General features: G+C 33.9%; 1 protein-coding gene across 5 annotated transcripts in view; it reads right to left on the bottom strand.

Moving 5' to 3' along the window:
* Positions 1-23,071, bottom strand: part of LOC148956003 (uncharacterized) — a 166,747-nt gene that overhangs the window by 50,496 nt on the left and 93,180 nt on the right. For 4 of the 5 annotated variants that reach the window (XM_089088828.1, XM_089088975.1, XM_089088678.1 and 1 more), the window contains 5 exons: positions 20,369-20,794; positions 18,258-18,458; positions 11,586-11,945; positions 9,692-9,952; positions 3,634-4,669 (listed from right to left, as the gene is read on the bottom strand). In XM_089088828.1, coding sequence (XP_088944954.1) covers positions 3,634-4,669; positions 9,692-9,952; positions 11,586-11,945; positions 18,258-18,458; positions 20,369-20,794 — 2,284 coding nt within the window. The remainder of the gene's footprint in view (positions 1-3,633; positions 4,670-9,691; positions 9,953-11,585; positions 11,946-18,257; positions 18,459-20,368; positions 20,795-23,071) is intronic. The other variant, XM_089088900.1, reaches the window with a different exon arrangement.

Raw genomic sequence — 23,071 nt, forward strand, 5'->3', positions numbered from 1 at the left:
CCTAAGGATTATATCGATTTCAACCTCCACCCTCCCATCGTCACTCCCTTAGGTAATACAATACGATTGCGGTGACTTAAAAAGGAGAGTAGAATTTTCAATTTCCCTTATAATGAAAATCCGGAATAATCCAAGGGGGAAATAGGGAGGAATTTTCCATGGGGAAAGGGGAATATTCCGTGGGGGTATTTTCCGGGGGAAGGGTAAACGCCAGCTCCCGGGGAAAAGACGGCATGAGTACAAGATTTCTCGGAGATGTGGAATTTAAAACAAAAATGGGATATTGAATATGCTTTGGCCCTCCACATTGTTGAAAATCCAGATCATGTAGTTCTTTTTGATGAGGCAACTTTAATATTTGAAGCAAATGGCTTCCCACATTCTTTTAAAAAGGTAATTGAAGTTTAAAAAAATCCAAAAATAGAGAGCTTGCTTTAAATAGAGATACTGGAGATATTACTAGGTACTTTTGTAGAAACCGGTAAGTGCGCGATAAAAGACAGCATCGAAGTGTCAAACATAACATTGATAAACAGGTTTTCGCTAACTAGTGAGGTACAAACAAAGGGTTTCTCACTCCGGAAACTATATTTAAACTCTAGGTTTTGGGGGCTTAAGGGGACTAAAAGGTACATAGGTTGGGTTAGGTTAGGTTACGTATTTAATATATGCTATGCTTTATCCCCCCCCATGTGTAAATATATAGCCCAAATTAGTTTCTGAGCTATTATATTTTCATCCCATTTTGTTTTATTTCATTAGCATTAACGAAACTTCACCTCTCGCGCACTTACCGGTTTCTACACAAGTACCTATTACTATAAACCCAATTTACAATAACTTAAAATTAAAGAATTTAAATAAAATTTTTCGTCAGCTTAACTTGAGATCATCATACCACACTTTTAATGAAAATTAGGCCAATAGAAGCTAAGTCAATCACTAAGCAGATAATTCTTGCCCAATCTTATTGGTGAATAGTCTTTCATTTATTCTGGCTTGGTTTGTTGTTTAAGTCTTTCTTCTGCTCTGTTAAGATTACTTCAAAAGGTTTGTTTCCTTCTTTTTGAGCATTGAAGACGGCTGGGCGGAAGTCCCTGACGAAATATCGGCCTCTATCCTTTTCGCTTCATTTTTGTCCGCTGGCTCATATTACCCTCATCTTTCTCGGCTATTTAATTTTTTTCTTGTTTGTTATATGTGAATCCTGCTTATAGTCCTTTCTGTCTTTAACAGTTCACAGAACTAATGTAATTTTATTTCAAATTATATTTCACCATTTTAAAATTATAATTATTTTTACGATTATACACTTTATCGTTCTGACAACAAGAGACCTAAATCAGACAGACGACCTTTAAACCGCGGAACACAGCTATAGTATACACGAAACAAAATCACATTCAATACTTTTTCTGCAAGCCTCTTCGCGCTTCTGTGCTCTGAACATTGCAAGGCGTCGTAAATATGTCAGTAAAATATGTAAAATACCGGTAAAATACGTAAATTACGTAAAATAGGTAAACTACATGTGAGGGTATAGGTTTCTTTCCTATAGTCAAAAGTTTATATTCCTTTAAAATTTCCCTTCCTTGTTTTTATGTACACTTGCATTATCTAAAACATACATTCAGTGTCCCACAAACAATTGTTAAACAGAAATATCTCGCACAGATTTCCCTATTTTTTATTTTGAGACTATTTAACAATCAAAGATTCAAGAAACCAAATTTAAGATTTGACGTGTTATTTAGGATATGCCCAGGAGGGATCAACAGCCATCAACAGGGTCAACAATCAATGCTTTCTTTCAGCACTTTATCATTTTACTCCATTAACTGACGGCAAGGGGGTGATTTTATCCTGAACAATACCAATCTCCTATGCTGAATTTACATACTGGGAACAGAGGACCACAAATTCCGAGGACTTTTTGTTATAACTTTTTTTTTTTTTAAGAAAGGACCATGAACTAAAAATAGTTCTCATTTAAATAATGTTGATATAAAATTCCTTTTTTACATTTGTTGTCTTGGTTTCGTAGAACTTTTTTGTCCCGTGGGGTAGCATGATGAAGGGTTGCTTGATGGAATTCTGTTTGAGGTATGATAGAAAGGAAGTTTGATGAAAGAAGTTTGAAGAATGAAGGAGCATAAACAAGGTGGGGAAGTAATTTACCTATTCCACATCATTGTAAAATTTTTCAAAGGGTCAACACTGATTTGTCTCACTGGCATGAATATGAACTCCTTCCATTTCTTTTATACCCCAAAAATTTGAAAATCAGCAGAAGGAGGAGCCCCATCCCTCTCTTGGACGGCATGATAACAACAAAGCCAAATTACATAGCAGAAACAAAAAATAAGAATAGAATATTGTGATTGAATGGAACATTATGTCTGTCCGTTCAGTGATGATACATCCGTTCATATAAATTAGAAATAATATAGAGCTGAGTTTTTGTCATTTATTTTATTTAATGTTATTTTATTAAATTTTGTTTAATAAAAATTAAATAGATTTTATTTTATTTTATTTTTTTTCATAGTTTCTTACGGGATAATCTAAACATTACAAACTTTATACAGTACTAACATTTGAGAATAGAGAGTAACCGAGAAGGAAAGTGGTAAATTTTTTTCTTCCAGAACACAGAAACGTTAAATTTAAACGTTAAATAAAAAGAACGAGACGATAAATTTACATATTTCATCGGAATTAAGAGAAGGAGAAGGATGAATTTTTCGTCTCCATGTCATTAAACTGTTAAATGAAATGAAAGAGGCAATAATTTTTAATATTTCATTGGTAATAAGACAAAATACGCGACGAATTTTCTCCTCTTATAACGATATAACGTTACATTGATATTTGAGAATAGAGAGTAAGAAAGAAGGAAGGTGATGAATTTTCCTTTTCCAGGTCATTGAAACATTGAATTTTAGAAGTTAAACGGTCTTATAACAATATAATGTTACATCGATATTTGAGAATCGAGACTGAGAAAAAAAAAGAAGGTGACGGATTTTTCTTTTTCAGATAATTGAACAGATAAAATTGTGAAGTTAAATGAACCGAAGGAGAAAATTTTTTTTCAAATTTAACTTAATCAGAGAAGGAGACCGATGAATTTTTTCCTCTCATAACGTTAAATGTTATACCGATATTTAAGAATAGGGAGTAAGAGAGAAGGAAGGTGATAAATTTTCCTCTTCCAGATAATTGAAACGTTAAATTTTTTAGATGTTCAACGTTTCATTTTCTCTAACAGATAGCAGTTGATGCTCATTTTTCCTTTCAAATACCGAATTCAAAATCTTTGGAGGGAAGACCCCCCCCCCCTCTCTCTCTCTATGGGAAGACAGTAATAACACATAGAAATTATATACCAGAAAAACTGAATATTGAGAAGCAACCAGACACCAAGTGTGTCCTTTCAGCGACGATTCATCAGTTTGTATAAATCAGTAAGAATATAGAACTGTTACTTTTTCAAGAAGATATTTTGTTCAATTTTTTTTTCTTTATGTTTTTCTATAAGACAATGTCAAAAGTTAAAAAAAACAATGTTGATATTTGAAAATAGAGAGCGAGAGGGAAGGAGGGCTAGGAACAATAGCAAGAAAAACTTACCTGCAGAGGCAGCTTCATCACAACTCCATTCTGGTGTAGGCAGCAAATTAGGTGAATTTAGATTTTGCACATAGACTAATACTGACTGATCATATCTTACAGTTTGACCCAATTCGTCTTCTACTTTGTCAAATAAATCATCAACTGATGCTTTCATCACATCATTATCTAGTTCATTCCTCATGTCTATTATCTGCCTTTGCAGACGTTCATTTTCTTCAGTGAGGTCTTTAACAGTTTGCCGAACACTGAGCAGGTTTTGATTCAAATACGAATTCTTTTCTTTTAGGGTTTCAACACTGTTATTTACCTCATTTAATTTCATATTTAAAAACTTGTTTTCATTTTGAGCTTGTAGCACCCCTTTTTCTTCTTCTTTTAGTCTTTCCATTACTCTTTCTTGGTGTTTATACACAGATAAATATTGCTTTCGTAAATCAGCTAGTTCAGTGGTTTGCGCCGAAAACTGTTCATTTAAAGTTGATGAAGAATTTTCCAAATTGACAACAGCTTTATTAAGCTTATCATTTTCAATAAATAATTCATTTCTCTCTTTTTGTGTCCTGTCATAAGCTTTTCTAATATTTGACAAAGCTTTCTCCAGTTTGAAATTTTCTTCTTTGATAGAATTAACTATATATGAAGCTCGTTCAAGTTCCGACTGCATCTTTTCATTTGCTTCCTCTAAATGTAATTGTGCTTCACTTGCCATCTTCTGAACCTGAAATAGGTCCTTGTGTAGCTCCTCTTTGGCTATAGTCTTCTCCTTTAATTCCCGCCGAAGTGATCCTACTAATCCCCCCAGTTCTTCTATTTTGTTTAGAGAAGCCTTTTGCTCACTTTCAGCTTTAAGAAGAGATTCCTCGTAATAGGTTAGATCTGATTTGAGCTTGTTAACATCGGACATCAGAGAATCCCGGGCAATGATAAGATTGTCGTAGTCTTCTTGCAATGTTTTAAGACGACCTTTTAGATCTTCATCAGCTCCGGGTTTCGAAGCAGTCTTGATTTTCGAAAGCTCTTCGACGAGAGTTTTCTAAAATTAAGAGCAACACTTAGTCTTATCGAATAGAGTACTTAATAATGAAACTTTACTACAAGGAAACTCCCAACTGATTCTCCAGAACTACATGTTCGGCCTACAAATATAATTTAATACAAAAATAAAAAAGAGCGGCTGTTTAAAACCGCCACATATTCTCTGGGAAAAGTGGTTGAGCAATCGCAATTGGATGTTGCAGTTGATGTTACGAACTGCAACTTCTGTCGGTAGTTGCTGATTTTAAATTGCTGCTGCAATTGCAGACTGATTAATTAAAGTTTGTACCTGCACAGGAAATGCTAGGAACATTGCATTTGAAACAACAATAAACAGAAAAAAGCGGTATTTTATATGGCCAAAATATACTCAGTCACGAATCCACTATTTTAGCGATGGAGGCGAGGGTTTTTTTTTCGTTTTTAGTGGGGATTTCTCGTCCTCTTTTGACTTTTTTTTTAAGGTGTTCCGATACCATTTTTTTCTGACATATTCTTGTATCACTAAGCAAAAGATTATAGCCCAGCCAAAAATAATGTGTCAGTAGGTAAGTAAAACTGCATAAACTTAAACTTTATACACGCAAGAGGGGGGGGGGCCTCTTGGATCCACCACTAAATCCGTTTTTCACAGGAAGGTCTTAAAATTTTTGAAGGTTCAGTAATCTAAACAGATGTCACTTGTAGCAATCTAACTACCGTGGTTATTTCTAACAAAGCTTCTTTTTACTAATATTGTTATAAATTTTGTTAGTTTCTTATACATTTTCAAATTTATTTTAAATGATATGATATTCCACCAATCTTTTACAACGACATGTTTATAATTAATATTGCTACATGTTTTGTTTTAATGTTTGAACCGTAATTACAACCATAATATGGGTAAAGTATATGGATATGTTTTGCAACTTCCTATCAGTTTGTTATTTTTGCTATTTAAAATCCTGTCACTTGATACTGAAATTTCACGAGAATTAGAAATAGAAAAATGGAACAAAATGTAGTGTTATACGCTTCGGGATTTTTTACAACTATGAGTTTATTGATAAAAACAAATCAATGCAAATGTCTGAAGTATATATATATATATATATATATATATATATATATATATATATATATATATATATATATATATATATATATATATATATATATATATATATAAAACTGCTGCTTAGATTTAGCCTCATTAAGACACAATGAGCATATTTTATTCGGATTCATCTTCATTTCTGGTTTAACTATCAAAAACAAAACAAAAATGTGCTTCACTCAGACCTACTGATTGGGCAGCATATTTGACAAATGCTACAGTATCGAACCACATAAACAAATCTCACATAAATCATGATCCCAGAGCAAGGAAGCTAATAAAAAGTCCTGCTTTCAAAAGAACCTATTAATGCAGAAAAAATGAAACTGTCACCAATTCACATGTACATTATATGTGAATATATAACGAAAATACTTGTCAGAATTTAGTCTTATGAGTAACACAATAATTGCGTTTTGTGTTAAAACTACGAATTTAAAACTAATTGTATTCGAATCTATCTATCCTTTAACTACAGACAAACCTCTTCTTGACAAATATTTGTATTAACAAAAGACACTTACTGAGTGTGTAGCAGATGTGACAAATCTTACACTATCAAACCACATATATTGATCTCACACAAATCATGATCCCACGAGTAAGAAAGCTATAAAAGTCCCTCATCCAAGAAAACGTTAATACTAAAAAAAGCTAGATTGTCGACAATTCGGAAATTACTAAATAATCACGACATATGAATATACAATGAGAGTATTTGTCAGGGTTTAGTTTCATAATAACACAATAAGTGCGTTTTACGTTTAAACTATTTTTCTTTAAACTAACAATATACGAATCCCTCTACCCCTCAACTAGACACAAACCTTTTTAATATATTTCTAGAATATTGATCCTAATCATTATTAATTCTACCAGGAGAGAGAATTGGTAAATGGCATTTTATCGTATTTCTCTGGCGTCCCTTTTTAAAAGCACGGGGGTATTTTCGGGGGGGGGGTATATTCCACGGGGAGTATTTTCTGCAGGGGGGGGTATTTTTCGGAGGTATATTCCGGGGGGGGGGTAAACGAGGGGGGATACAATGGAAGTCTTTGTCAGGATTAAGTCTCATAACAACACAATAAGTTCGGTTTATGTATAAACTATTTTCTTTAAACTAACTATATTCGAACCTATCTACGCTTCAACTAGAGACAAACCTTTTACTGATTTCTGGGATATTGATCCTAATCATTATTAATTGTATCAGGAGAGAAAATTGTGAAATGACATCTTGTCGTATTTCACTGGAGTCACTTTTTAGAAGCAGCTTCTCATGAAAAATAAAAAGTAAAACATACCATTTAATTTCTGAACTCTGAACTTCAACGGTTATTTTTGGGAGAGGCCACCTACTTTCAGCCCCCTGGTGTACATCTCAGAGCACCATATGGTGCCATATGTGCCAAACACTTGATATTTATTATTTTATGCTATATTTATATTCTATAATATAAATTAAATATTTAAACACTATAAATTAGGTATTAAAATACTCGATAATTCGATAATTTAAATACTCGACTTATACTAAAATATAATTGCCATATAATTTGCCTACTTCTTTTTACTTTTTTTTTGCTTTAATAATTTCAACAACTCAATCCCCCACCAAGGGCGCCGGAAGAACATTTTCAAAGGGGGGAGGGGGAGACCCCAAAATAGCAGTGGTGGTTGGGTGACAGTTAATATATTTCAGGATATTTTTTTGTAGGAATAAGTTTATTTTTGAATACTTTTGGGAAAAAACTCTCAAATAAAAAGAACAATTAAATTGCGTGCAAAATGGGACAAAATACAGTAAATTTTAAACAACAAGGATTCCTGGCAAAGGGATCACTTTTCAATTAATAATATATTTAATTATTATGCATTTAATCTTAACATAAAATCAGATTCAAACCAAAATTACAGGAAGATTTATTGCTTCCGTAGATTATAACAGATGTAGACTTGTCTTTATGTAATTTTCTACTCCTTAGAATAGTTACAGAAAGAGTAGAGATACTCAAAAATCATCCTGCCTGCATAGATATCACGTCTTGATTTTATACCGGCCATGTGAAATGTACCTCTTTCATAACAGGACAATTCTCAGTCCCGAACTTAAATCCCTTATATATTCAGACATTTAAAAAAAAAATTACAGAATAGCGAAAGAAAAACTAAATTTAAACTTACTATTCAGCTGTCAAATTGACCCTCTTTTATTTTTATTAGTCTATTCAACTAAATAAAATGAACAGGCTCAAAAAACATTTTGTCACAGGACAATCTTATCAAATAGTTTGTGATAAAAAACTGGAAGAAAAAGTGGCATGGTTCAATATTCACCAAAACTAAAAATGGAATTCTCTTGACGATTGCTAGACCGATAGTATTGGCTTTTTATGCTGATCCTAAATATATAAAATTATTTTAGTTTATTGTTACCCACCCAAAACTAAAAAATTTGCGAAAATTTGCCTGGTTTTTCAAAAAAGGGAAATACCCCCAGGAAAGTGAGCGGTCTTATTGAAAATCCCTTTATTAGATACATCATATCAGTCAATATTTAGGCTCTTATACTTTCGTTATTGACAAGGATCGTTATTTACTTACCATTCGTTACTATGAACAATTTGATTTTTCTGTTGCTCGAACCAAATCAAATAGCAAAAAGGTTTCTGGAAAACAAGTAAGGGGCACTCAGTCACAAATTAGAACTTGTATTTTCCTTATTAAGGGTCAAAATCTATTGGCAGCCAGCCAACAATGGGGAAACACACATTTTTTCCATGGTTTTTCCCTATTCTGCTCTCTTTCCTTATAATTACTTTATAGTCTCAAATTTCCGGATGGCGGGGGGGGGGGGGCTTGACCCCCTGCCACCCCCTGCCGGCACCCACGTCCCCTACCCGGTGAATGAATTTCTCAGGAAAGACTCAAAGATAAAATTATTCCAGAACTGTTTATTTCTAAAACAATTCATTTACAAAAAGAAAATAATTGCAGTCTTTTAAATGTATGGATCCATGGAAGCTTTAGACCAACGAGGCTCAGACAATGAATCATTTAATAAATAAAACACATAGCAATAAGAAAAATTAGGTTCTAAGACATATTCACCTTAGAGGTGTAACAGTCAAAAAATATTTGTCTAAAAAATTGTGAAAGACCAAGTAAGAACCAGTTTTACTTCATCTCAAATCAGAATTTGAGACAGGTTAAGGCATAAAAATTGAGTCACCTCTTCAATTACGGAATAGTTCGGGGTCTAGGCAAACACTCTATCGAGTTTGTTCTTACAAAGCCTGAGCTATTTTCTAGTCCCTCCAGCAGGAATTCGAAGTCACCTTCTTGTTTCGACTCACTCCCTAGCCCAACAACGATCAATGCATTTTTGTTCATTAGTATCTCTCCTTACCAGGGCCGTTAGCAGGATTTCTTTTCGGAGGGATTTTTCTTGGGGGGGGAGGGGGTAGAAAAAACTTTCAAACGCATCAAACATTTGTTTATAAGCATTTCTGTTACGTTTTTACGGGTCGGACAAGCATTTCGGGGAGGGGGGAGGGTCAAACACCTACCCTCCCTGGATACGGTCTTGCTCTTTACCCTCATTCTTCTAAAAAAAAATCAAGCAATCCTGAAAGTTTCAAGTCAATTCCTCAAGCGTTAGACAAAACAGTGTGGACTTACCAAAACCACGTACAAGATTCACCTCAACGTTAATGAAAACTAGTAGCCAAATTGGCAACTAGTTAATGAAAACTAATAGCCAAATTGGTTACTAGTAAAAACTAGTAGCCAAATTGGCTGATACGTTAATGAAAACAAGAAGTAACCACTTGGCTTTGTAATAAAAATATAATATTTGTAAATAAAAGAGAAAAAAAGTTGGATAAATTGGAATACATCATGAAAAAGTAAAAATCTTACTTTTGACGATTGAAGAGCGGATACGAGCCTATCTTGGTCGCCTATCTTTCTTAGCGCATCACGCAGCTCGTTTTGTATGTCGTGAACAGTCTCTCTCAAGAGATCACACTCTTTTTCAGCATAATCACACTGTTCCTGTTTTCTCTGATACCTGAGCTGGAGCTCTGTAAGGGCATTACATGATTTACCATCGTCGACTTCAATTTGGTCCGAAGACTCTTTAGGTGATTTGAGGTAAGGTAGTGACTCGTCTAGGACAGACTAAAAAAAAAAAAATTACTTTGTCTAGTCTTTTGGCGGTCCTAGCTATAAGTTTTTAGTAACAATTTCACAGAAAATTGTGTGGTCTAACAGAAAATTCAGAATGTTCAACAAATTTAAAGATTTGATCGTCAAATTAGAAAAAAAAATCGACACTGGCGAATTTTCTTAATTGATTAAATAACTGTGGACAAATTTAGTGTTTTACAGCGATTTTTCCGAGGTCATCAAATCGCTCAAATCGCTAATATCCTTAGTAAATTGTTAATAAAAATTGTTACTAAGAATTTCACTCACTCATGTTTTCTAACAGATAATTGCTGATGCATTCTGAGCGTGAAGCACGATAAATTCCAAGATTTTGAGCGTAAAAAAAAAAAAAAAAAAAAAAAAAAAAAAAAAAAACTTTTTAATTCAACCAACAGCTATATGCACCTTTTGCATTGACAATGTCATATTGACATTGTCAATATGACATTATTCTTCCAATGTCATACTAAATCTGTTTCCCTTAATATAATAAAAATAGCAGTCAATAAAAAGAATCTTCAGTTTTAGGGCCCAAAATTGACCATTAGTCTCTCTTTTCGTCACAATAGTCAGGGTAAGCACAAATTTTATAATTAATTTAAGCCATTCTTATCAAAACGAAAGGCCCAAAGGGCGCGTGCAGATGCCAAGAAAAGGCATGGGCTTTATTTCAAATTACCAAACAAAGCAAGAGATGTAGTGATTTATTATATTATCAATCCATGGACAAACTTTCGTCTGACTTCTAAGTAAAAGTAAGAATTTTAATTTTAATCAGCCGAAGTTTGACACAAACAAAAAGAAAATAAACTTAAACAAATTTTTATGACCAATGCACAAAAAAACAGGATTTCTTTAAACAAACATGATTTTTCTTCTCATTATGTTACATTATTATTTATTTTACAACTATTTTAACTTTAAATATTCTGCTATTACTAATGATGCTGACAAAAGGGAAAATTAATCTAAACTATTCCCCTGGAGTTGCTGAACTTGTGTAAGGTCACTTAGAATATTAGAAAAGAAGTAGAACACTGTGCACCAAAGACATCGGTCAGAATTGCAAGTATCTTGTCTATCTATTAATAAGGGTCTATCTATTAATATCTATTAATAAGGGTATCCTGGGTATTCTCAAACTGCGCCCATGGCTTTTTCGAGCGAAGCGAACAAGGCCGAAAACAACACTGCCTTTCCATACTAAAAACAAAGAGCGAAGTGATTTTAAGAACTATGTAAGGTCATTCAAAGTCATACAATATGTCTCAAACATTTCGGGGGAACAAACTAGGTATTGGGAAGCCCCAGCCAACAGTAACAGAAAAAAAAGGAATTTAAAGAGTTAGCTTTTTTATGTTAATTCCAAAAAATAAATCCATTTTATACCCTGAATCCTAAAAACAGACAATATTTCAGCACATTTTAGTAAATTATTGTAACTTTTACTTAAGCGTCACTTACTACCCCAAAAAAAGTGGGGGGGGGGGAAATGAATAAAAGCAGATATTTGAGGCTATAAAACATGTTTGAAATAGGAATTATAGAAACTACCAACTGGATGCTTTCAGCATAGCAACTTAAACTCAAAATTGAAAATTACCTTTTCAATAACAGTGTGCTCGACACCATCTCTCGTTGGTGGTTCAACCAGGGACAAATGCCGTGAGTCTCGAAGCTCTTCAATTGATCCATCCATATCATTTCTCGCAACAGTTCCCAGTTTTGCTTTAAGGTTACTAACTTCATGCCGCAGAACTTCAACTTCAGCTTCTTTCTGTACCAGCTTCATCTCTAAACGTAATTGGTCAGGAGATGGATAAGAGATCCCTGAGACGGGCGTAGATGCAAAAGGCTTTGCGCATTCTAGAGCCGATTTCTCTTTTCGAAGTTTGATTAATTCCGACTCAGCAGTTTTTAGTGATTGTCGGAAATCTTCAAGTTGACGCGTAGTATCTTTAATCTGAAAATAAATGGAGAATTTAACCAAGGACACGCTGCTTAGATTCTAAAAATTTTGAAAAATATTTGTAAAAAACCTGTAAGAAACAAATAAAGCAAGAAATACAAACAAGCAAACAGATACGTCAGGCATGTACGCAGAAATAAATTTCAAAGCTCAACTTAATGTGAAGGAGAAGAATTTGAAAAAAATATTAAATTCAGGGGAAAATATAGGGAAATTGTAGCGAAAATCGTAAATTTATCGAGATTTCACCGAATTTAACCAAGGACACGCTGCTTTAATTCTAAGAATTTTGAAAAATATTTTTAAAAAACCTTTAAGAAACAAATAAAGCAAGAAATACAAACAAGCAAACAGATACGTCAGGCATGTACGCAAAAATAAATTTCAAAGCTCAACTTAATGTGAACGAATAGAATTTGAAAAAAATATTAAATTCAGGGAAAATATAGGGAAATTGTAGCGAAAATCGTAAATTTATCGAGATTTCACCGAATTTAACCAAGGACACGCTGCTTTAATTCTAAGAATTTTGAAAAATATTTTTAAAAAACCTTTAAGAAACAAATAAAGCAAGAAATACAAACAAGCAAACAGATACGTCAGGCATGTACGCAAAAATAAATTTCAAAGCTCAACTTAATGTGAACGAATAGAATTTGAAAAAAATATTAAATTCAGGGGAAAATATAGGGAAATTGTAGCGAAAATCGTAAATTTATCGAGATTTCACCGAATTTAACCAAGGACACGCTGCTTTAATTCTAAGAATTTTGAAAAATATTTTTAAAAAACCTTTAAGAAACAAATAAAGCAAGAAATACAAACAAGCAAACAGATACGTCAGGCATGTACGCAAAAATAAATTTCAAAGCTCAACTTAATGTGAACGAATAGAATTTGAAAAAAATATTAAATTCAGGGGAAAATATAGGGAAATTGTAGCGAAAATCGTAAATTTATCGAGATTTCACCGAATTTAACCAAGGACACGCTGCTTTAATTCTAAGAATTTTGAAAAATATTTTTAAAAAACCTTTAAGAAACAAATAAAGCAAGAAATACAAACAAGCAAACAGATACGTTAGGCATGTACGCAAAAATAAATTTCAAAGCTCAACTTAATGTGAACGAATAGAATTTGAAAAAAATATTAAATTCAGGGAAAATATAGGGAAATTGTAGCAAAAATAGTAAATTTATCGAGATTTCAGAAACGGCAGACGAATGTGACCCCAGATTACGGTCCACGTAAAATACATGAAATCAGTAGATTAAGTGTGTGACTGTTCAAACTAACGAACACAAAATATAAAAAATAGGTGAATTGCAAGAACAAATTATATGTTATAAGTATCATCGTCAAAACCTAAAAAGAAAGCTACAGAGATCATACATAATTAAATGTAAATGTGGAAGAAGCAGATGAATTCCTTGAATGTGGGAACCAGTATGAGAATTAGCCATTAGAAATTTTTGAAAAATTAAAAAAAATTAAGAATTTACGTGGTTAGAACCTTATTCATTCAAACTACGCATCCAATTCTCCCCCCCCCTAAACAAATTGATGCTCATGTCCCTATGTCTATCTAATCCTCTATCTTTAGAACAATCTCAGATTACGTATTGCAACGAGCATTTGTCACTGCGAAGCAACTGCTATAAAATGGACTTAGCCAAATTGGCTTCAAAAGATATTATTTACAGTTCTATGGCAGCCAACAATTTCTTACACTACTTTTATAGATGCCCTTGTGAATTTTACGAGTCAATAAAGTTACTTAAGGCAAAATCTCAAAAATTATAAATAATCGGTTGAGTTTATTTCAACTAACATTGAAAAATGAACAGCAGCTGAACAGGCTTCGAGTGACAAAAGTGCAAATCTTTCATTTACGGGATTGATATAAAATCATTGTATTTATTTAAAAGAAACTCCCAATCGAAATCTTTCTACTCAGTCATAATCTATAAAAATTTGAAATCATGTATCAGTGTCGTTTTGGTATTTTGAATTTTTATTTCAATTTTTGATATTTGAACTTTTAGCTGAATTACCAATGAAATGTAAAAAGTATATAATTGAAAAGACATATCGGATATTTTTACCAGACCTACTTTCTATTCAAGTAAATATTCTTTCTATTCATATTTATGTCAGTGTAGCTTACCTTTATTATTATCCTAATTTTATTATATACCCTAAGCAATTAGAAGCTACTAGCAATTACATATGATGAGAAATTATAAAATTATGGCATCTTAATGGCGATTTTGTTAACTGGTAATTTTTGAACTGAAGATGATCTTAGTTTTGAACAACTCAAATCAGATTCGAAATCCCTCATCAAGTTTATCAGCTCACTATTATAAAAAAAAGAGTATTATAAACCTCAGAGAGTTTTATTGCTTTTATACCATGCTTTGATCCACCCATATGCTTCGTATGGCTGTATGCTTCGTATGTTATGGGCAAGTAATTTTTATGTGAATTTTAAACGTGTTCACTCTTCAAAATAGAGCGATGCGTCTTATTGGTGGGTATGTTGAAGGTGTAAATAACACTTCAGCTTGCTTCAACAAGTTGCAAGTGTTGAATGTAGGACAGCTACGAGACTACCAAATAGGAATTTTTGCTTATCAATGCTGGAATGATGTTAGTCCAGAGGTTTTTCGTGGTTATTTTAATGACAATAGGTCTCTGCACCATTATGAAACTCGTCATGCTAGTGATTTCATTGTTCCGAATAGAAGTGGAACCAGGGCCGGCGTCCATACTAGATTTTCAGGACCTAATGCTTGGAACTCTATTCCGGAGAGAATTCGGGTGGCTGAGCACCTGGGGTTATTTAAAAATAAATTGAAAAAATATTTGTTAGGTCAAGGTTCATAGTTTTTTTATCTTTACTATTATTATTATTAAATGAATTGATGAGAGATTGATTTTTTTTTGTTTTTTTATTATTATTCTTATTTATTTTTTACTTTGGTTTTTTTAATTTATTTTATTTATATATTTTATTTATTTATTTATAGTTAATCATTAATTTGTAAATGAGTTGTATGTACCCGCCCAGTCGCAAGTGCTTTTTGGTATCTTTCTTGGGGCGGGTATAGGCATATTTGTTAAATGTATTTTGATGTTAAATAAAATGAACTGAACTGAACTGAAGTAAAATCTTCCGATAAAAAACGAAAAATAGGCACCGGATTATCGGATTGAAAAAAACAAGTTTTTTTAACGAAAAGTAAGGACCGACGTTAAAACATAAAACGCACAGAAATTATTCCGTATATAAAAGGGGTTGTCCCCTCCTCAACACCTCGCTCTTTACACTAAAGTTTTTTATTGTTTAAAAAAAAAGAGTTGTGGGAAAGTCAAACTTAAGCGTAAAGAGCGAGGCGTTGAGGAAGGGACAGCCCCTGTCATATACGGAATAATTTCTGTTCGTTTTAAGTTTTAACGTCGGTCCTTACTTTCCGTTACAAAAACATGTTTTTTTTTTATTTAATTTTTGAATGTCTTTGAATAAATGCAGGTTTTGATTTTGGCTCACCGTACATGAATAATCAACACCAAATTTGCATATTAATTTTACTTTTATTTGGTTAAATGGCTTTCTCGAACGTTGTTTAATTCTATTTACGAACGTTTTCTGTTAGTAGTAAATATACGTAACTTACGAATTAACTTAGGTAACGAACTTCTATATTCATATATTTTCAATAACTATATCAGGGGGTTCGCTCCCTAGTCAATACCTCACTCTTTAAGCTAAAGTTCGAATTTTGTTCCAATTCTTTAAAAATGAACCCTTAATAACAAAGGCAGTTATTTATAAAAAATAGCTCTTATTAAAGTACTAAAAAGTCTTTGGCTTAAAAAGCGAGATATTGACTAGGGGGTGAACCCAATCATATACGTAATATTTTCTGTTCGTTTTAAGTTTTGATGTTGCTCCTTACTTTCAGTTGAAAAACTAGTTGTTTTTTTTTACATAATTTCTGATCTTTTTTTAAATAATGCTGGGAAATCCGGCGCCCCCTTCATAGCAATGTTTCTTCCCACGTGAAAACTTCCTCCATGTAAAGATCCTCCCACATAACCCCAGACCCATCCCCCCCACTACCAGAAAAAAATCCCCCTGAAAACGTCTGTATACTTCCCAATAACCAATACTATATGTTAACATTGGGTAAAGTTCATAACTTTCAGCCCTCCACCCGGGGAATATGGGGGATTAAGTCATCCTAAAAGACATAGTTATCATATTTTCGACCATGCTGAACAAAACGGCTATCTCAAAATTTTGATCGGGTGACTTTGGGAAAAAAATGAGCGTGGGAGGGGGCCTAGGTGCCCTCCATTTTTTTGGTCACTTCAAAAGGGCACTACTACTTATAATTTCCGTTATAATGAGCCCTCCCACGATATTTTAGGAATACTGGGTCGATACGATCACCCCTGGGGAAAAAAAAACAAGCAAAAAATATATAACCGTGATCTTTCTTCTGGCAAAAAATACAAAATTCCACATTTCTGCAGATAGGAGCTTGAAACCTCTACAGTAGGGTTTTCTGATACGCTGAATCTGATGGTGTGATTTTCATTAAGGTTCTATAACTTTTAGGGGGTCTTTCCCTTTTTTTCGAAAATCAGCCAAATTATCTCAGGCACGTAACTTTTGATGGGTAGGACTAAACTTGATGAAACTTATATATTTGAAATCAGCATTAAAATCTGATTCTTTTGATGGTAACGAACTGTTTGATTGTCGGAGTTTAAGCTAAAGCCCACAATTGTATTGGGGAAAAGGAGGGGGTTTGTTTTCATATAGCTTTTATTTACATTTATGAAATATTCGATAATACTACAACTACGAACAATGATAATTATAATAAATCCCTAGAGCACTAAACCACCTAGAGCTAAAACAGCACCACACAGTTACTCTTTACCTCAATCTACCTAAAGCATCACTCTTTGCCGCCTGCAATGAAGTTCCAACTTTCTTATGATCCATGCCTTTCTTATAACCATTCTTGCGGTTATGAGCTTGCCCACTTTGTTCGCCCGAAGACCCGATTTGATAATGATATTCGGGAAATCACTCATGTCAAACGAGAAACATCGCTCAATTCTTCCTCCAACCGCACCGACCCCCAAACTCACCAGGCATCAGAACAGACTACAAATGCCAAACGAACAGATTTGCAAATTCCTTCGTACCATATTTTGTTAGTGTATTAAGTGATATTTTTTTTTCTTAAATGACTGTAAAAATAGCATAACTTAGCGTTCAGTATTGTTTGCTACGAAAGCTATTTGATTAAACGAATACGAAAATGCCTATGAACCGTTACCAATCAATTCGGAAACGACCTAATTACCGTTTGGCTTGAAATGAATAGCCAAAAAACATAATATAACTGTAAAATATTTTTACCTGACTTTCTTTTTATCAAGTAGATATTGGAGCTGCTCCTGTTTATGGTGAGTCAGTGTCTTTCAACTTCATTTTCAGCTCTTCAAAGCTTCCTAAGGAGTTTGCAGCAGGTTCCATGCTGGCAATTCGCATTTCTAGTCCGGCAATAACCTTTTCTTTCAACGAACATTCACCTTGGAGCTCGTCCAAGGTGACGAACGTATGCTAATATAATATACTATCATGTAGGCTCATGGTTTTTATTTCCCCCCCCCCAAAAAAAAAAAAATCCTGGCTACGGTCTTAGCCGTTGGTCTTACTCTTGTTTTTGGTGATTTCTGTTGGTTTTAAGTTTGATAAGATTCTTTATTGTAATTTCTATTCGTTTTGGATTTCATTCATTTTTCGATAGTGATAATCCTCGCCTTATCCTTCAAATATTATTTTACTTCATTTCTGCTTGTATTTTGCTTCATGCAGCTCTTAGTTTTCTTTTTAAAAGTTTTATAAAACATCTTGACAACAGGTCCAGATCCAGATCTTTTTAAAAGTTTAACAAAATATCTTGAAAACAGGTTCAGATGAATGGATTCCATTCATTTTTCGATAGTGATTAATCCTCGCCTTATCCTTCAAATATTATTTTACTTCATTTCTGCTTGTATTTTGATTCATGCAGCTCTTAGTTTTCTTTTTAAGTTTTATAAAACATCTTGACAACAGGTCCAGATCCAGATCTTTTTAAAAGTTTAACAAAATATCCTGAAAACAGGTTCAGATGAATGGATTCCATTCATTTTTCGATAGTGATTAATCCTCGCCTTTTCCTTCAAATATTATTTTAAGGCAATTATTTGAATGCAGCAACTGCAAATATTTTTACCTGACTTTCTTTTTTTTCAAGTAGATATTCGAGCTGTTCCTGTTTATCGTGAGTGTCTTTCAACTTCATTTTCAGCTCTTCAAAACTTCCTAAGGAGTTTACAGCAGGTTCCATGCTGGCAATTCGCATTTCTAGTCCGGCAATGACCTTTTCTTTCAACGAAAATTCACCTTGGAGCTCGTCCCTTTCACTTTTCAGCTCCTGTGAAATAATTTGAATTAGCTAAAAAACAGTTGAACAAAACGAACTAATTTGAATAGTTTGAATTAGGCTAAACAATTTGAATTTCATTATTTAAATTTCAAAACACTTTTTATTCGTGAGTAGTTAAATATTGTATTGAAAATCTGCTGATTCCCAAAGACTATTATAACTTAAAAGGGAAAGCTACACCTCCTGAATCTGTTTGGTGCCATTTGCTTTCAGCAAATTTTTTTTTACCGATTTTTCACCCATATTTTTTTTTTAATCTGGTAACCGCTACATAAAAAAAGGTATAACACACATAGCGCACATGGAGATCCTTTGAAAATTGACTCACTTTTTTTTAGGTATTTATGATTGAGTAAGTCTGGAAGAATAGGAAGATAAGTCTGCAAACCAAGATTAGAATCTTAGAAGCTACAGTGATGACAGTGGTCAAATATGACTCTGAAGCATGGACGCTCCGAAAAGCGGATGAAGCTTTGCTAGATGTTTTCCAGAGAAATTGCTTAAGGATTGTTCTGGGTACCCGGCTGACTGACCGTATTTCAAACAATAGGCTATACGAAAAATGTGGTTCAATACCGCTTTCTAGGTCTATAATGAAAGAAAGGTTGAGGTGGTTAGGGCACGTTGTGCGGATGAAGGATGACAGATTGCCGAAGATTCTTCTTTTCGGCCAACCATCTAGGGCTAAACGGAAGGCAGGTCGTCCCCGTCTGGGGTGGGAGGACGTCATAAAGAAAGATTTAAAGGAAATGGGAACTTCGTGGGCGGGTGTAAAAAGAGAGGCTATGGATCGATTGGGGTGGAGGAGGAGCGTGCGTGGCTGTGTTGGCCTCAGGCGGCTTGGTGCTGCGATGAGTTTTTAGTAGTAGTAGTAGTAGTAGTAGTAAGTTTAAATAGTTTGAATAAATAATTTAAATTACCAGTTACTTAAATATGTTCAAAAACAAGATTTGTTGTCATGTTGCATTTATGACAGATTAGCAGAATTTCATACTTTAGGCTCCTGAAAAACGACCCCTTTCATTAGTCCGTTACAGTCTATTGAAAAATGATTCGTTATCATCGGAGTCATGATTCAGCTCAAAAAGACTCCCAAAATACCCCACCCCCATGCTTTCGTCATCTCCAGTAATTACAAAAAAGAGGAAAGAAATTGTTCTTTGCGGCATACTAACTTTTCGTGAAACACTAAATTCGTCTCTTATAGATTAGTTTTGACGGCGAGACTCCCGGGTCCATTGTGGGTGGACTCAAAAAGCTGAGGAAAAGATTCAGTTCAAAAAGGTCCACTGTTCTCGTACCAAGTGGCAAATGCCACTGGGCTGTCGATGCCCCCTTGATAATGGTATTTTTAAAGTTTTCCTATCCTTTTTTCCTTTGTAAAAGAACCTTCCTGGGTTGCGTCAAGCCGTACAATAATGTTTTCCCCCATCCTGACAACTCCACCCCCAGCTTCAGACCAGCTTGGGCAGGCAGCATTCGTCCCATTAAAGAGAGGGAGGGTTAAAGTTACCAACCAATTGTCAACCATCAGCTGCCAGAGGCCTTTGACCCTAAGAGTTTGAACCTTTGACCCAGTACTAGCAAGAACATTTTTCTCCCACTTCAGATTGTCCCTTAAGAAATCTTTTCTTCCACCACGACAGGCATTGTTTTGGCTTCGATTACTGCCTTCATTCTATCAATCTTGGCAGTGTATTAAAAAAAACACTGTCTCATAGGTAGACAACAGACAAAACAGCCAGTGGCTAGACCGTGACTAATATTAGTAGAAGCAGGCCCTTATTCGTGGCTACCACTTTCAGTGTCACTAAAAGAAGGATGATGTTCCCACTACCCTCCTCCCCATATAAAAGATAAATTAAGACATTCTGTATAAGCTAGTAAACTTGACGTACCAAATTATAGCTAGTCAGATTAGCCACATTTGCTTCCAGTTCCTTCAATTCGTAACTCTTTTTTCTTAGTTGCTCCTTTACAGAATTCAATTCTTCTTGTAAATTTCTCTCTGTATCTTTAGCACTTCTCAACTGCATCTCCATATCTTTCACTCTCTTCACTGCCATTTCTTCGATCTTAGACAGTTGTTCTAGCTTTCCATTAAGCTTATTCAAATCTTCAAATGGTTGCAATTGTAAAGCCTCATATTGAGAAAGACCTCTCAATTCTTCTGTTGAAGGTATGAACCGATGATCAATACGGTCTTTCACAGATATGTCTTCGGTAATGGGCGAAACAGCCCGACTTGTATCGGAATCATTTGAAAGCTGTAGAGCCTCTAGCTCTCGCGTTTTTCTCTCTACTCGCTCCATCAAAACTTGAATCTAAAAGAAAGTGGATTGTGAGAACCAGGAAATTTTCATGAAGAAAGAAAGGACTTAGTGCTAATATGATGTATATCAAAGCTTTAACCTAAATCAAAGGTAGAAAAAAAAAACATTTTCATTAAACTAACAAGAACACCTCTTTAGAATTGGATTAGCCCACTATCTATTAACGCAATAAAAACAAAGAAAAAAAGAAACATTCAAAGAAAAAAAGGGTTTTAATAAAATGAAAATTTTCAAATTTTTAACAGAAAGAAGAAAAATACATGTAGCAACATGAACAAATTCAACCTAAACGACAACAAAAAATCTTACTTTGTTAACAGAAATGCATTTGGTGAAATCCGCCCAAGCGAAGTAGGGAAACTCGTTCAAAAAGGCCACAGGTGGCACACGTAAAGAACAAAGCAAACAGAGGGAAGCAAAGAATGACCCACAATATATATAGGGATACTGTGAACGCATTAAACGAGCAACTGTGAACGCATTTATGTATAAATTCTTTTTTCTTGGAAACAACTCCTTTTTTTTTTTTTTTTTTTTTTTTTTTTTTTTTTTTTTTTAATATATATATATTGGAACCCTGGGATTTTCTGGCCTGAAAAAAAAACAATTTAGATCGGTCACGAGTTTGAAAAAATTCGTTTAGAGCCTTAATTTTGAAAAAAATTCATATAAAAGACATTATATTGATGAGCACATTTCAGGAGCATAAATTACGTCATTTTCCTCCCAGGAATGGTCGTATCGTGTTCCGTATCTATGACGCATGCAAAATTACAAAAGATAACATATGACACTGAAAAGCTAAAGAAAAGGGCACGGAACAAGAAACAGCAAAAATCATATTGAATTGCAAACAAAATGTTGAACAACGAATTTGAGGTTAGAAGACAAAGCAAAATTACATGGAATGAAGGTACTTGTTAGTTTAGCATGTGCGAGTCTGAGAATCATAAAACAGGAAAAAGTAATTCACATTTAGTATCTATTACACTTGTAAAATTACACAAGAAAACAGGAAGGATGAATTGAATTTATGTCATAATTTCTTAGTGCAACTGAAATTGCTGATTTGTCTCACTATGACTCTAAACAGAAGAAAAAAACATGATCCTGCCACTGCGTAATTTAGAACATTATTAGAACATTGAAAATTTTTGTTAAAAGATTGGAATATTCCTAGTTGTTACAGGATTATATATAAACATAAATTAAAGGCATGGAAAAACGTCTTAGATAATAGAACGCAACGAGATTTGTGGCTAAGATATATGACAACAAGCATCACAACGAATCACAAATCAAAAATTGACAAAGAAATCTGCGGTTAGAATACAGGGATGATCACAACATTTCTAACCGCACAACAATGATCAAAACAGGGATGATCACATCGATTCGTGCATCTTTACATCAAACACTCACTTACTCCCGCCATTTACCCGTGCCGCAGCCATATTTAAACATTTGCCTTTCAATTACTTGGACTATTTTGTCTTGGCTTTTCTCTTTCTACAATTAGCCATGTCTTGATGCAACCTACTCCAAAATACTTGATAACTTCAATTCAAAATCACCTAGTCCGTTGATTTTGAATTGAAGTTATCAAGTATTTTGGAGTAGATTGCATCAAGACATGGCTAATTGTAGAAGGAAAAAGCCAAGACAAAATAGTCCAAGTAATTGAGAAGCAAATGTTGAAATGGCTGCGGCACGGGTAAATGGCGGAGTAAGTACGACTCTCTTATTGGACACATACTTGTTTGTTGGTTTTTGGAGAGGCATGCCTTTGCTTTAGCTACGCCTTTTGCTTTAGCTGTTTGTATTCATTCAAAATTGTCTTCAAGAAAGAAATTATGCATATATACATACACATACACACTGTTGCTCGTTTAAAGGGAGCAAGTAAATTCATAATTTTTTAGTCTTAGTCACGAGGTGTCAAATAAGCACTTTCAATTGAGTAAGATAAGATATTTATTTCAGAAAATGGCTATCACAAGCCCCGAAGGGCCGAATTCGCATTTCGGGGTCATATAATAAAAAAAGACATAAATAGCACAACAACTAAAAAACTGGCTAAACAATGCCAAAAACAACAATATCATAAAGGAAAAGCAATTAATTAGTATAATAAAAATTGTAAAATGTAATAAGGTTAAAAAGCCACAAATTAAAACAAAACCAAAAAAAATTGAGATAAAAATAGTGTTAAAAAGGTTTAAAAGAGAGTATATAAAAAGGGGAGGGATTGGAAGAGCCAAACGGACA

This window comes from Artemia sp. Qi Xiang Cuo, chromosome 1 (genome assembly GCF_049724085.1).
Source record: "Artemia sp. Qi Xiang Cuo chromosome 1, ASM4972408v1, whole genome shotgun sequence".
Lineage (NCBI taxonomy): Eukaryota > Metazoa > Arthropoda > Branchiopoda > Anostraca > Artemiidae > Artemia > Artemia sp. Qi Xiang Cuo.